Source organism: Labrus bergylta, chromosome 13 (genome assembly GCF_963930695.1).
Source record: "Labrus bergylta chromosome 13, fLabBer1.1, whole genome shotgun sequence".
In the NCBI taxonomy this organism is placed as follows: domain Eukaryota; kingdom Metazoa; phylum Chordata; class Actinopteri; order Labriformes; family Labridae; genus Labrus; species Labrus bergylta.
In genome coordinates, this window is record NC_089207.1 from 24,502,212 (window position 1) to 24,516,986 (window position 14,775).

General features: G+C 39.4%; 1 protein-coding gene across 2 annotated transcripts in view; it reads right to left on the reverse strand.

Annotated features, from left to right (window-relative positions):
- The window catches only part of erbb4b (erb-b2 receptor tyrosine kinase 4b), a 317,502-nt gene that overhangs the window by 104,326 nt on the left and 198,401 nt on the right, over window positions 1-14,775 (reverse strand). For both annotated transcript variants that reach the window (XM_065962193.1, XM_065962192.1), the window contains exons 4-6: window positions 10,750-10,881; window positions 6,492-6,557; window positions 684-802 (exon numbers count right to left, since the gene is read on the reverse strand). In XM_065962193.1, the coding sequence (XP_065818265.1) occupies window positions 684-802; window positions 6,492-6,557; window positions 10,750-10,881 (317 nt within the window). The remainder of the gene's footprint in view (window positions 1-683; window positions 803-6,491; window positions 6,558-10,749; window positions 10,882-14,775) is intronic.

Genomic DNA, 14,775 nt, shown 5'->3' on the forward strand with positions numbered 1-14,775 from the left:
GTACGTTTAAAAAACATGAATGTTAATCTTTTTGAGATGAGTTCTTATATGGTGAGAAAATGTATGCAATAGAACAGAGACATTACATGACGGCCCTCTCTCGTTTTGGGAGTCTTTCAAAGTGCCTTGCTAATTTATCCAATCTTGACAATCATAAGAGATGAAGTGTGAAGAATCACCAAGAGCAGAAAGTAATGAGCAAGAACTTGTGCCTGTCCCCAAGTTAGACAGAGGGGCTTCAGAAGTGATGGGGATTGAATTACAAGCGCAGAAACAATCTTAACATTCAGAGGGATAAAAATAAAATTGATAAAGCAAATAGTGAAGAGTCACAATGGAAGGGGAGGAGTTCATATTGCACAACAACAATCATGTCAATAAGGAATAGGCACTTAGTTTTATGTTATGATATTGTGTGTGTGTGTGTGTGTGTGTGTGTGTGTGTGTGTGTGTGTGTGTGTGTGTGTGCGTGTGTGTGTGTGTCCACTTGTGTATCTTACAGCAGACCTCAGCATCATTATACATTCACTTAAAATGGACTACCCAGCCAACAGGGGACCTGTTTTGCAGTCCCCTTCTGCATATGCAAGCGTGTGAGTTTGTGTGTGTGTGTGTGTGTGTGTGTGTGTGTGTGTGTGTGTGTGTGTGTGTGTGTGTGTGTGTGTGTGTGTGTGTTCACTTACAAAGCAGTCTGTGTCTTTTGGTCCATAGCAGCCACCTGCACACTCACGATGGCAGCAGTCACTCACATAGGGACCAAAGCACCGGCCGTCACACTGCTCTGCGCACACTGTCTTAGTTACTGTGGCGTGACAGATGCGGACAAAAAGAGACAGAAAAAGACAAAACACATATCATATAACAAGCAAACAGTGGGTCATCCCAATCACTGCACAAAAAAAGGGACTCTGAATGAGGGTTGCATAAAAGCGTCTAATTTGTTCATATAGTATAGTCTTTGATCAAAGGTGAGTGTGATTAAATTTGTCACCCTCTGCTCTGGTAATTTGTGGAATGAGCACCATGTAGGTAAAGCTTCCTGAATGGAAATGGAGGCAAAATGCATTTAGACAAGGAGGCTTCGATCTCAAATTGCCATGCGAGGACACATGTGCATCCTTCACTAGATGTTCAGCTAAAACCAAAGCATGTCTGCCACCCACCAGCTACCTTCATCATTTTGTTTGTCTCCCTGCATGCTACTCTCAGGGCCTTTCAGTCTGGATTCGACAGAGACATAGTGATTCCTATATGACTCAGTGTATTGCTTTCTCCTCATGGTGAGAGTTTGTCCAGCCTTCCCTCGTACGCCTGTCGTAGTCATATGGGACGCCGTATGCTAGCGTGCCTCACTTCTTGACAGCCATATGTAAATGTGTGCAGGACTCTGGCATTTCAGATAAAGACAGCTGGTGAAAGACACAGCTAAAGTGTCTGCAGTGGCATTTTTAAGCACACAAGCAAAAACACCATACCAAATGAAAAGCTTTTGGGATCAGACAAGTGAGAAAATTACTACAAGAAAAGTTGACGCTGCTTGGATTGTGTATTAGTATGCACCAGAAGCGTATTTCACAAGGCTTATTTGAAAACCACCGGTGATTACTTGGCTGTTTATTGGGTGGCTTGACTGGTTGTCATTCAATGGATCTGATAATACTTTGTTTATTTCTAGAGATGCTTTGCTGCTGTTTATTCCAATTAATTATTGTTATGTCATTTTACCCCAAAGGAGGAAATTTGTTTCAGAACTTGTTAAATTATGCTTTCATCACACCCTGAAAATCCCTTCCTTCCTGAAACATGAGCATCCTATTTCCTGACAATGACACACTCTGATATCCGATTTTCTTGCTCCACTTAGTGTATGAAATAGTTCAAATCCCAAAATGACAACTTTTTGGCTTATTTATTGATTCTAACTTTCTAGAAACCAACCAATAATAATGGAAACCAAATGTAATTTAGTTAATGCTTCATATAGTTTATTTTTCAAGCCTCAAAATAAAGAACCTTAGTCCCATATATTATCAATGAGTTTTCAAAATAAAAAAGGAAATATAGTTCATCATAAAACCAATACAGGTTTGCCAATGTGCATGTATTTGTTAGTGTATTCACACAGTTTTTTGATGTGTTCTGTTTCCCTTTGGGCATTGTGGTGCAGAGATACTATCAAAGTGATGGATACAAGCTACAGACGACCTCCCGAACACACACATGCAAACACATTCGCATATTTCACCCGACGCCTAACATATCATCAGCAGCATTCCATTAACGCTGCCTGGGTTAAAATGAAACAGCCTACCTTACCCAAAAGACACTTTGTCAAACAAATGACCATGCCAACAGAGTGACGCAATGTTGTTGATCAATTTAGCTTTAAACTTCTACTTTAAAGAAAGAAAAAAAGGCTGGTAACAGCAAACACAAAAGGAATCCATCTCATAAAATATGCCCAGAAGCTTCCTTTTGAACAACCGGGGGACAGCAGCATCAGTCACAGGAACCACTCGGTTCCTATTTACATCAGCAGAAATGTGCTTTTTCACATTTGGTTTCCTAAGAAACATCATTAATAAAGGGGGGGTGCGCTAAAGTTTTGCTCTAGGCTGGAGCAAGACAAAGGACTGGATGGTTTTAGTTCACATTTTGTGGGTCGGTAGATACTCAGGTTAGCCAAATATATGTTCAAAAACACTGTGAAAGTGGATTTTTCACAATATGTCCCCTTTTAAGCATGTTTGAATCCAAACAGGATAAAGAAAGAAAGATGAAGAAATTTGGATGATTTTCAGTATTACATCATGTTTTAAAAAAATGTAAATGTTTGACATATTGACATTTTGATTTACAAAAAGGAGCTGAGTAGTTGTAAAGAATGAATACGTTGGTGGCTGCTCTATACAGTATGCTGTGGTTGTGTCAGTAATGTGTCCAAGGTAGATCAAGGTTTACCTGAAAACATTTTTCTATTTGGAAATGTATAAATACCTAAAACAAAATGAAATTAATCGTAATTTTTCTTCTACATAACGCACATTGCAAACTCAATAAAAACATCAAATGTTATTATACGCTTCCTCATTTTTGCATGTTACTAACTTTATATTACAACTTAAATCACTAAAGAAGCACTTAGACAGCTATGCTTCAAGTGTCCACATAAGCTCTCAGTCTGCACTTGAGATGCTTTCTACACCTACTTCTTACAAAAAAATACATGTGGGGGCACACTCTTCTAAATCAGTGATATTTAATGGCAAGAGTTTTGTTGAGCTGTTTTTTCCTTCCTGACCATTTTGCACCTCCTTCCTGAGGTACTGACACAAAAAGCGGCTGTTCACTGTTGACTTTGAGACAGTTGAATAATTATTCATGAAAATGTCACAAAAGGATCTTTGAAGTCTTTTTTCTTTCATTTGACATTTTTACATTTATTCTATGTTATGTATTTCAGCAGATTCAAATTGAAGGTTGTGAGATGAAAAAAAAAAAACAAGGGAGAAGGAGGATGAATCATGACATCCACGTATGGACCAAGATGGTGAGATAGCAGTAGAATGCAGGAAGACAGGCCAGGGCTTATCTGGGGGTTGGTCTGTGACGTGTTGTTAACAGATCCTGGTCAAACAGTTCATTCCTCATTATCTTAATGAGATTGCGACTGCAGAACAAATACAATGAGACATGCTGGGGTTGGAAGTCAAAGATGAAGTGGTTTGGGCACAGAGTGATGTAAAGTGATGTAAAGAGGATGGAACTGATGTTGAGGGTGGTGCATTTACTCCAGAAGAGGGAAGGTTGTAAAAGCCAGAGATATTTAATTGAAGATGGACAAAACAATTTGGGTGTTTTTGGATTTGCGCATGCAGTATACGAAGTTGTAAAGTTTCACAGAAAGCTACAGAAAACCAAACTTGTCTTATTAATCAACAAACTTCCCTTTGTGGGTGTGTTTGTTGTGCTGGTGGAGAGGTGTGTTAGACACAGATGGAGGGATGATGAAAATGGATGGACAGACATATGCAGAAACAGAGCAACAGCAGGTTGATAAATTGCAGGCAGAAGGACGATGACTTCACACTTTTCATATTTCCTGCTAAAAGAACCTTGCTGATGTTTTGGGCAGGTTGTTCTGATTACTTATCAAAGGCTGCAGAAACAGACTTAGAAATGTGTTTTTCATGGATCTTTAATGGCTTTGTTTGCTTGATGCCAAAGCTTTAGTGACAGTAGAATTATGTTCTAGACCATAATGAGCTAGAAAAAAAGGTCTACAATGGGGGCCTTGATAGCCAAGTGGATAGTATGCACACTCCAAGATGCCATGGTCCTCTCAGTTGTCTGAGTTTGAATCCAACCTGTGGCTCCTTTCGTGCATGTCACTCCCAACTCTCTCTCGCCCCAATGTCTGACTCTATACTCTCCTATCTCTTAACTAAAGGCTTAAATGCCCCAAAATAAACCTCTAAGAATTAAAAAAGGTCTCCAACAACAGTGTTTCTAAGTTAGAAACTATGAAGTTAGACTTAAAAGATTTGAAATAAAAGTAGAAGTTTCACTTAAGTATGGGCATGTTGTTTATAATACCAAACTTCCAATGGAACATTTGGTGTATTTAGTCGTCTTTTCACTATGACAAAAGATCTATGCATTGTACATTGGATACATTTTATTTATGAACAAAAATCTATTTTAAAATACTAAACATCTTTAAGAAAAAAAACAGAGTCTACAAAGGAGATGCATTTATTTCTTATCTAATCTGTGAAGACTGATAATCCTGCAGTACAAAGAACACCAGCATGATTAATTTGTGCCTAAAATGCCTTTAATGATTTCCCAACACATGTGCATGAGATAGAGAAGGACCTCTTGACAAAGCAGTATCACATCTTACCTTTGTGTAATTAGGTCAACCTATGTATTTGAAATACTTCTGTAATGATATAAGTGCAGAAATGTTTGAATGTGAATGTGGTTCTGGGTACGATGGACCAACAAGAAGTGTGAACCTTTTTGGTTTGAGGGATACACTGGAGTGATGTTTTTTTGTTAATCAAGATGTGTTTCTTATAAACAGCCTTTTCCTATAAAGATGACCTTAATGAACCTTATTTTGCCAAGACATATCCAGTCCTTAAACACAGCTGCATCCATTAAGAAAATCTATTTTTTAAAGACCAGATGGGATCTATTGGCACTAAAATGAAGTGATTGTATTTTACTCCTTGTATTCCTATGTTTGAGAACTGGTGGTATTTGGCCTACACCTCTTAAATCTTGTTGTCTTGGTGTCTGAAGGTGAGAGAGGAATAGAGAAAAAGAGGGGGGGGGGGGGTTAAAAGGTAGACTGACATGGCAGGACTGGTCGAGCCTGAGAGAGACAGAGAGCTTGAGCACTTTGGAAAGATGAGTGAAGAGGAGGGAATAACATGGAGCTCTCCTCCCCTCCCCTGCTGATTGACTCAGTAGTGCATCATTTTCACACTCTTCCCCAGGTGCCATTAGCTGCTATGACGGGTGGGAGGGCCCAGCAGGAGAGTTTGAGGTGAATGTGTTTGGGCTCTGGGAATATTCTAAGGTTTTGAATGTGTGTTGTTTGTGTATGAATCCATTTCTCCATAGACATGATGTGCTTGTGAAGACTTGTAGTAAGTTAAATCTACTTGACGCCTTACAAACTGTTACTATATCACATGATAAAAGTTCGGATACGATTTAATTAAAACAACTCTAGAATCAGGAAATGAGCGACATTTCTGATCAAATCCAGATCGTAGTAAAGTCAAACTGATAAAATGAACCATTATCTGAGAGCCAATAGTCAACAGATGCTTATTTGTAATTATATTTTGTCCCCAGTTAATTGTGGCATGCATTTCAATGAATTATTCTAACACTGAAAAATAAGATTTTGTAACTCTAAAACAAGAGTGGTTATATTTGCATTCATCGTCAATATATATTCTGCTCTGCAATAGTGACTCATGTACATGTGAGAACCGCATTACATATTGACTTGTTTTGACAGCTGTGGTTGCTGTGACTCAGTTGGTCTCTCAACCAGAAGGTCGGGGGTTTGATTCCCAGTTCCTGAAGTCCCATGTCAAAAGCATCTTTGGGCAAGACACTTAACCCCAAGTTGCTCCCGCTGCTTTGAAAAGCACTATACAAACTCAAGTCCATTTACCATTTGCTTTATATTCACATGAAAGCAAGCCTGATTTCTTACTATCAATAATAAAGCCTGAGCTCTCTCTTGAATGTTTTATTTTTTGAAGGATATCAATTAAGAAAAATGTAAAAAAGAAAAACAGCTAACTAGATTAAAACGATAACAACATAATTAATATATCAATATGTTAATAAATCATGTGCATGTATATTTGTTAAAACAATCCATTAAAGCTGCTGTACCTGCCTCTTATAGGAAGTCACTATCTAGCCATGTGCACGGATAAACAGCTAATAAGTGTACTTACAGCTCTGACACTGGTCCTCTTTAGGTCCCCAGCAGCGACCATTACAGGAACGATGGCACTTTTGACCTGCATAAAAGTTCAAGGAGAGGGATGATTGGCATTTGTAATGATCACTTAATCCCAAAATATGATCGGCCTGAACAAAAAAAAAAAAAAATCCATAACAGTTGAACCTTAAAGTGCGATAGAGAAGGTTTGCTGAGTCTGCTGTGTGCCATCAAGCATTCCACCGAGGCCAGAAAGTGATCCAAGTGTTGAGCGAGGATGTAACGGTTCCTTTGACTTACCTTCAAACCTGTGTGTGCCTGTGTGTGCTGTGTCTTCTCCACAGAATGATACTGTATAGTATGCACTTTAGTTCTTAAGAAACAAGACCTTTGGTGTAATTATTAAAAAGAACAAATGATCATGATTATTATTATTTGTTTAGTAATTCATTAAATTAAGAAGTAACTTAAAAACACCCTACTACACTTGTAATTCTAAATTGATTGTAATTGATTGTAAAACACTTTTACTAAAATGTAAGCATGTGTTTCCCAGTTAGTTTAATTATTATATAAGAACGATAATGAAGCTTTCAGTGTTCGAGTAGCAACACGGCGTCTCCCCTGACTGTTACATGCTGTTCCAGTCATGAAATCCTTGAATACCCTTGCATCGGCACAGGTTGTTCTGTAACAATTAGACAATTCTTCATGTCACTTCTCTCCAAATCCAGCCCAGCATGAAACCAGCACACATCATCAGGTTGAGATAAAAGCAGTAAAGCAACATCATACTCTCAGAGATTTTTGGAGGACTTAATTGACTGTCTGGTAATTGACTGCGGGGGACGTGAGCCTGGATAAGTGCTGTCCTATGTCCATCAGCCTCTCCAGATGAGAGCTATTAGCAATGAGACCGACTCTACTCCCCAACACGAGCCTCTCTCTCTCCTCTGCCCCTGCTCTTCTTCCTCGTTTGTTCCCCTCTCCAACGCACATTTCATCTCTTTCTTTCTAAATCCAGCCCTCACTGATTCATCACTCCCTTTTTCTCTTTCACTTCATGTCCCGTCCTTGTCTTTCTTTGTCTTTTTTTTCTCTCCTGAATGTCTCTTTTGGCTCAGATGTACCTCTGGCTGTCGCCCTGTAGCCAGTTGCTAAATTAGAGCATTAATTGAGTGACTGTAGGGAACTCTGTTAGGTAATACCCATTGATAACTGGTTTCTATATATTTACAATAGTGGACAACACATGCAAAATGACAAAGTCATATTTTAAAGTAAGACATTTTATTGCATTTATACTTTTTTAAGTAATGTGTAACTGCAATTTAATGTAATTTACAGTTTTATAGTGCAATTAAGAAATGTCTTAGCAATTTACAGAATATGCAACTTTTATACATTTTTTACTTTTTTAAAGGAAGTATGTGCAATATTTTATACATAAATACAGCAGAAATCAGGTATATAATATGTAAATGTCTCTCTGAGTCATGACTCTCTTCAATGAGTATGAAGCCCAAGTCCCGCCCCTCCAGCTGTACTGTTGTCAGAGCCGTGTTTACATCATGTTTACATGAACCGGACAGCCTTATGTATGAAGCTGTTTTAGTCAAGGACTAGAGAAAAAAACAATAACATGGCCTACTCACTGCTTATTTGGATGTCAGGTTAGTGTGTTTAGATCACGGTCATCCCGTGTCCACTTATGTTCAATGTGGAGCTACATGAGTTCAACGAAGTGTGCTAACATTAGCCTGCTAACACAGCAATGCAGACCATGCGCTTATTAAAGGTGTTTAATGATGGTGTGTTCTAATTCATAACTCCTTCGTGTGAACTCGAGTGGAGAGCGGAGGCCTCAGAATAGCAGAGGCGTCGCCCAACAGCAGTTTGTTTTGTGCTGGTGCTCAAGGGGGACATCTACTGGATCAAAAAGTCGCAAATTCTTCCTTTAAAGGAAGATTTTTCATCTTAATGTTGGGATTAAAAAGAGATATTTGAACTTTTTTTAATTTAAAAAGTATTTTTCTGTCATTTGAAAAGACACATTTTGATTTTAATTTTAGTATGTGTTTCACGTCTGGTGAAAATCATGGATAAACTGATTAGTCGGACAAAAAGAAATGTCGATAAATGTTCTGTTTTGCAGCGTAGTGCTTTGACAAGGTTTAAGAATGAGAGTTCAGCAACTGGTAGTTTACGAAAGGAAGCCTACAAATACTAATAATAATACAGATGTCAGCCAGCTGTAAGCGTTTGCCAAGTGTCCAGCACCTCTGCTGCACTTTGTTATGGCTCTCTTCTCCTTTGAGACCTGGTGCCCTGTGAAGTCAAGCTAAAGACTTTTCATTTTGCGCCCAAGGTTGTTCACTATCTCAGCTTATAAATTCTCACTGACCTAGAATAAACCTGTCCCCACCCCTCTTCCTGCACCATAATCTTTTACAGCCTCCTTAAAAACAACCCCCAAAAGGTTAACTACTGCGGCTGGTGAGGGGCAAAAGACATACGCGTGGGGATTTAACTCGACCAACAGGGCAGGGATTTGAAAATGAATGTCCTATTTTTGAAAAGAGAGCAATTAAAACAACATCTGTGGCACAAATGATTCATAGCCGATAACAATGTAAAGCTTGTGCTCCTCAATAGATGAAATGGAGATTTAGCTCTCAATTGTGGATTACAGGTCTGGAGATGCTTGATCTTTTCGGCGGAGAAAAGGACTCACACAGGAGTAAGGGTCGATCAAGGGCTAACAGGGCTGCAGAAAGAAGGGTAGTTGGTTAGAATATCAATGTTCCGAGCTGCTAATCTGCATTTGAAGTCTTAAGCGAGGGCTGTGAGAGGAAAATCTGAGGACACTCGTGGAGACCTTTTTATTTTTGTCCACCATGATAATGCATTTCGTTCTGTGGTTTTGTATCTGCAGACGAAGGGCTAAAACAGCTTCAAGAAAAACAACAGATTTTAAAATGTCAAACAGCTTAGAGTGCTTATTATTTATGAAAGCTGAGCATGTTAAGAGGTTAAGTCAGTGAATGAACAAAAAAAAGGGGGGGTCAGAGGAGGTGGCTTCTACCTCAACTGTCACCCCCATACCTCCAGACCGATTAAGTGTATTTATTCAGCCCGACTAAATCCTTTATAATTCCATACTTTTATTAACACTTTGTGAAAAAAAAAGGCTACACTGAAGATTAAATGAGATTGGAGCTGTATGTATTGTGTATTGTTATGGCCAGCACAGAGAAAGAATGGGGTCAAAGGGTTATTTGTAAAGACAGTGTTTTGCATCGCAATCTCTTATTATGAAAGAAGCACTTCAAAATAGAGGTCTTCCTGTTCATCATGTTCAAAACTTAGATTCCTGGCTGTTTTATAAAAGGCTAAGGAAATGTTAATGGAATGGTATAATTGACTTGAAAAGCCCTCACTGAGTTTGCTCTTGACTTCCAGGAACCTGCAGGCAGACTTGGCGTTTTTCTTTTTTTCTTTTTTTCTTTTTTGGGTTTTTGTTTTTATGAAGATTGTTAAGCAAATGAGTCATAACATCTTTAGACGTGAGCTATCTTAATTAGCTGGGTGTGCACGGGGAGACTGCTCTCTAAAGTCAAGGAATAGGTTGTCTATAATGAAAAAAAGAAGAGCTAGAGAATGTGAACAAATGTAAACGTTTCATTCATTACATTAACAGCAAGCATCCATTCGAGATAAGTGCCATCACTTCACTATATCATATTGTTAGACAGTTGAATTGTCCCAGTTTTTTGAGTTGTAACCAAACTACCAGTCACCAGCATTTAGCATCAAATTTGCAAAGTTCATCCCGGTTCATTTGGACCTTTCTTTTCCTTTGAGTGCTAAATTTGGAGAAATTGCACCAATTCTGAGATATTATATTTATAAGAACGGGATGATCTGATAACAGAACATGGTGTTAACAGCAATCAACCAGCTTGGTCTGAAGTGATGCCACTTCTTTGCCAGGTTTTAAAAAGGTTCAGGGATTTACACTGTAAAAGGTTGACGCATTGATTTAAAGATGCTTTTTTTAAAATGGTCATTGTGTGTCTGACTATTTCACAGAAGCGCAACGCAAAATCGATGAAGTCCTCCTCTGAGCCCCAACTAAATCAATGCTGCTGTTAGTTTGAATGAGTGTACCTGTGCACATGTGGAGCAACAGCAACAATTCTAATGAGACATTCCTGTAAATAAGGGTTACAGTCAAATCAAAATGTCTTCTGGCTTGCTGTGTTACTTACATGTGACACTGCTGTTGGTCGGCACCACCACTGAATGTTGCCGTGGGTTTTTGACGATATCCTGCCAGTGGATTGTGTCTGCATGACACAGGAACTTGTTCTTGTCAACATACACACCACCACTCAGGATCTCTGTGGAGACAAAAACAAAGCTCAGAGTCAATACATTTTCACACTAGACTTCCTGAGACTCTGCCATGGGGATGCACCAAACTAAGCAATCTTGTATGATGATTCACGTGTGATTTTTAACGCCCTACAGAAGAAAAAACCCGTCCCTGTCTAAATCACTAACGCTTATAAGTTTGTGGTGAGCAGCTGATCGGACAACACACGTCAAATCACGGCTGTTGTCCTGAGGTAGCCTGGAAAAAGCCATATCATATTGCTATTCTTCCCGCCTCTCATATTCTTGCTTTATTTTTTTTTCGCCCTGATCCTCCGGTTCCCATGCTGTGACCGGACAGAATCAATTATAAGTCACAACCGTCACAACACAAAATCCATCTGGGAGCTGAACCCGGTACAGGACAGCAGTTTGAACAATCTTTTAGTTTGATATTTTGACAAGGTGCTGGGGGGGTGGGGGTGGGGAGTCAGGTTTCTCTCCATCATAATAGGCATTACCTTGTCCAAACAATGATTGTCCAAGGTGATTGAAGTCACACACAAATACACCTGATTGGATAAAGACGGTGGCTCTGATTATTTCTCTGCAGAAGTTTAGAGAATACTTAATCCCGACGCTTATACAAAAGACAATGAATGGGAATGAGACAGAAAGAGAGACAAATACAGATGGGAGAAAGCCACAGAGAGAAGGGTGGCAGTGAAGAAAGACAGAGTGAAGCCCAGTAGCAGATTTGCATTATTTACAGAGCTTGTGTGTTCTCTATCTCCTTACAAACAGATTACTGACACAGGGCTGAAACTGATGAGACACATAATCATACAGGAGGTGCCCCGCCAGCACCACACACCAACAGCCAAATACAATATTGTCCCACAAAAGCCCGATTAAATGATACTCCTCGGATAATAGGTGGTGGTTGTATTACCTACACAAGCCCCCAAATCCTCCCGCCCACCCCCACCCCACAACCTCAGCTCTCCCTCCCTATCTTTCTGCTTGTGCACCGGGAGTCAGAGAGAGAAATTAATCCTTCTTCTCACCACAGGAGGGATATCACTCTTCTAGGAGCAGGCCACGTCTCAAATTCAAATTGTTTGCACAATGGGGATGCTGCTGGCAAAGTAGGGCAATGGACAAACCATCAGACAAAGCAAGGCAGTGATTATGACAAACATGCTAGCAGGATGTCTTAACCCTGGTTAAAAAAAGACACCAGTACATCCTTGGGGTGTTTACCTTTATATCGGCTGGGTGAAATGTAATTGCAGCCAAACAAATATCAGATTTAGGTGGAAACACATCCAATACATATTTAGCCACAGTTCAAACAGGGTGCAATGGGCTTTGAGGGTCCTTAGAAATGTAGGTATTGTATTACTGTCCCCTATGCAAAAGAATCATTTATATGTAAATAAGTAGATTAATTCATAGCTAAGTTAAGTTGGCTTCAACGCTGAGGAAGAAATGTAAAAGATATGTTCTGTACAGAAGCAGTTTTCATTGATCCATATATCATTATTTGACCCTTTTACCAAAACTTGACATCAAGTCAAAATTATTATGACTATATCACTATAGTTTAATTTCTAGGCATATGAACCTCAAGAAACAATACGTGGACATTTTTTGCAGTCATTACATTTTCATTTTAGAAAATACAATTCAAGCTAACAATACACTTGAAAAAGAAGATAATGTTCAGTTGGATGACAAATACGCAGATCAAAAACGATTCCATATTTGATTTTTTTGAAAGTAACATTAAGCGCTGTTGCCATCCATCATCAATCAAAAAAAATGTGTCCTCACGTCTTTAAAATTAGGCCACACTTATAAGCAGACAGCACGTCTACATCCTCTGTTTTTTCAGAGATTTAAGGTGGAAAAAAAAAACAAAAGGAGTTGAACTTGAAGAGAAATTGCCAGGATTCTCAGGTGAGGTAAACAAGGGAGAGAAGATGTTCCCACTAATCCTGGCTGGACGTGAGCAGCATTCACACTCTCGAACACAGTGTATAAACACAGACCAGGAAATAAAACCCTCTCTGTTCAGCACTGTCACAACAAGAGACCCTCAATGCCAACCGAATGGCTCCACCATCTTCTAAGGCTTCTAACACCCACATTAGGGTTTGCATTTCACACAGAACACACTCATTTGCAGAGTGACATGACAAAGTTCGAGAAGACGGGTAACAGTTTAATTGGCTCTTTTTTTCTTTTTTGGTGCGTTGCCCAGGACAGTTAAAGTATTTCCCATGGCTTCTGTCACCAAGATATGAATAATTAACAGATATTACATAATACTTACGATAATGTGCAAAACACATTCAGCTTTCATTAGAAGTAAATGATTGGCTTGCACATTAGCTGCATGTGGAGTTGGTGGCCAGGGGCAGATCAATGGTTAAACCTTGCTGTTGATTGTTTAGTGGGTAGAGAAAATGCCTTAATTAGTTCTTCCACGTAGCCACAGCTCGTATTTCAAGACACCCCCCCCTCCCCCCCCCCCACACACACACACACACACACACACACACGCACTTCTCCCTTCCTTCATGCTTCATCCCGAGAGCTACTCCAAATGTCTCTGCATGAGCGTTTGCCTTCATAAGGCACAGCAATCTTCACTTTCAGATCGCATGACCATTGGAGGAAAACAATATGAAATTCAGGCGGGCAGAACAAATGTATGCAGGCAATTATTTTGATGGTAAGAGGTTATTGTGCTGGTTTTTTTTTTCTTTATTGCTATGTGGGGATGAGTTTGATTAAGACTGGGAGGCAAATAGCAAACCAATGATCAGAGAAAAACACATATTAATGAGTTCGTGAGAGAATTAATCAGGGTTGTGTGGATTGTTTAATGAAGAAATATGTAGGACAACAGAAGCACTATAACAAATGGATTATGTGTTGGAGAACTGCGTTATCGAAAATCCCCAATGTCGTTTATTCTCCTGTAATGAAGAAAGAGTCATGTGCAGAACTTTTACCATCAATACAAACAAGGGAAGAGATTCACTCAATGTCTCTGCTTCTGTCAGCCTTCATAGTGTTTACTTGGGGCAAATATGTACTGATGAGAACACATGGACTTAGGCTTGATAAGAATCTGTAGACAGATAACACTCAGAATCATTCTGGTTTACTTTTGTTTCACTTTGTATCATCCACTAGTGTTATAGCGATTGGTTAAATGCAGGACAACATGGGGCCTGGTTTGCCAAGTTTTAAGAGGCTGTATGGGCCGTAGTCCTCAAGACCGGTTGCCCGGGTTCAAGTCCGCCTCTCTCTGATCCTGATTTCCAAATCCATCCACTGTGCTGTCTCTACATTAAAGAAATACAAAGACCCCAAATACATCTTTTGGAAAATACAGGACAATATCCCATGTGGAGAGCAAAAAGTTGAAAACTCATCAGCTCAAATGCAATACAGCAGCTTATCAGCAACATCTAACTACGGTATGGTTAAACTTGAATTAATGTCTTTAAATATGCATATATATGCATGCAAGTGTACCTAACAATCCACTGCAACCAGTTGTGTCTCAACTCCCACTCCACTTTTCTTCCCAGGTAACTTGTCAGACTATAAGCAATGGAGCTCATCGAAAAGAAAGTCTTGACCAGAGATCATTCATAGCTAACCACTGTTCAAACCAGAGGCTGTACTGCTTTACAGACTTTGTCAAAAGTCAAAAGTCAAAAGCCATTGAGTTCTGAGATTAGGAAAACACTCAAGCAGTCTGGCAGTTACAGTAGACGGACAGGTATTCAATCAGAAATTCCAGAAGAGTTTCTACTGTACTCTCGCTTACCAGTGGGATAAGGGATTTTACCCTGGGTGTTCTCTTCTCTGTCTTATTGACCCTGAGAGCTGACACTTGG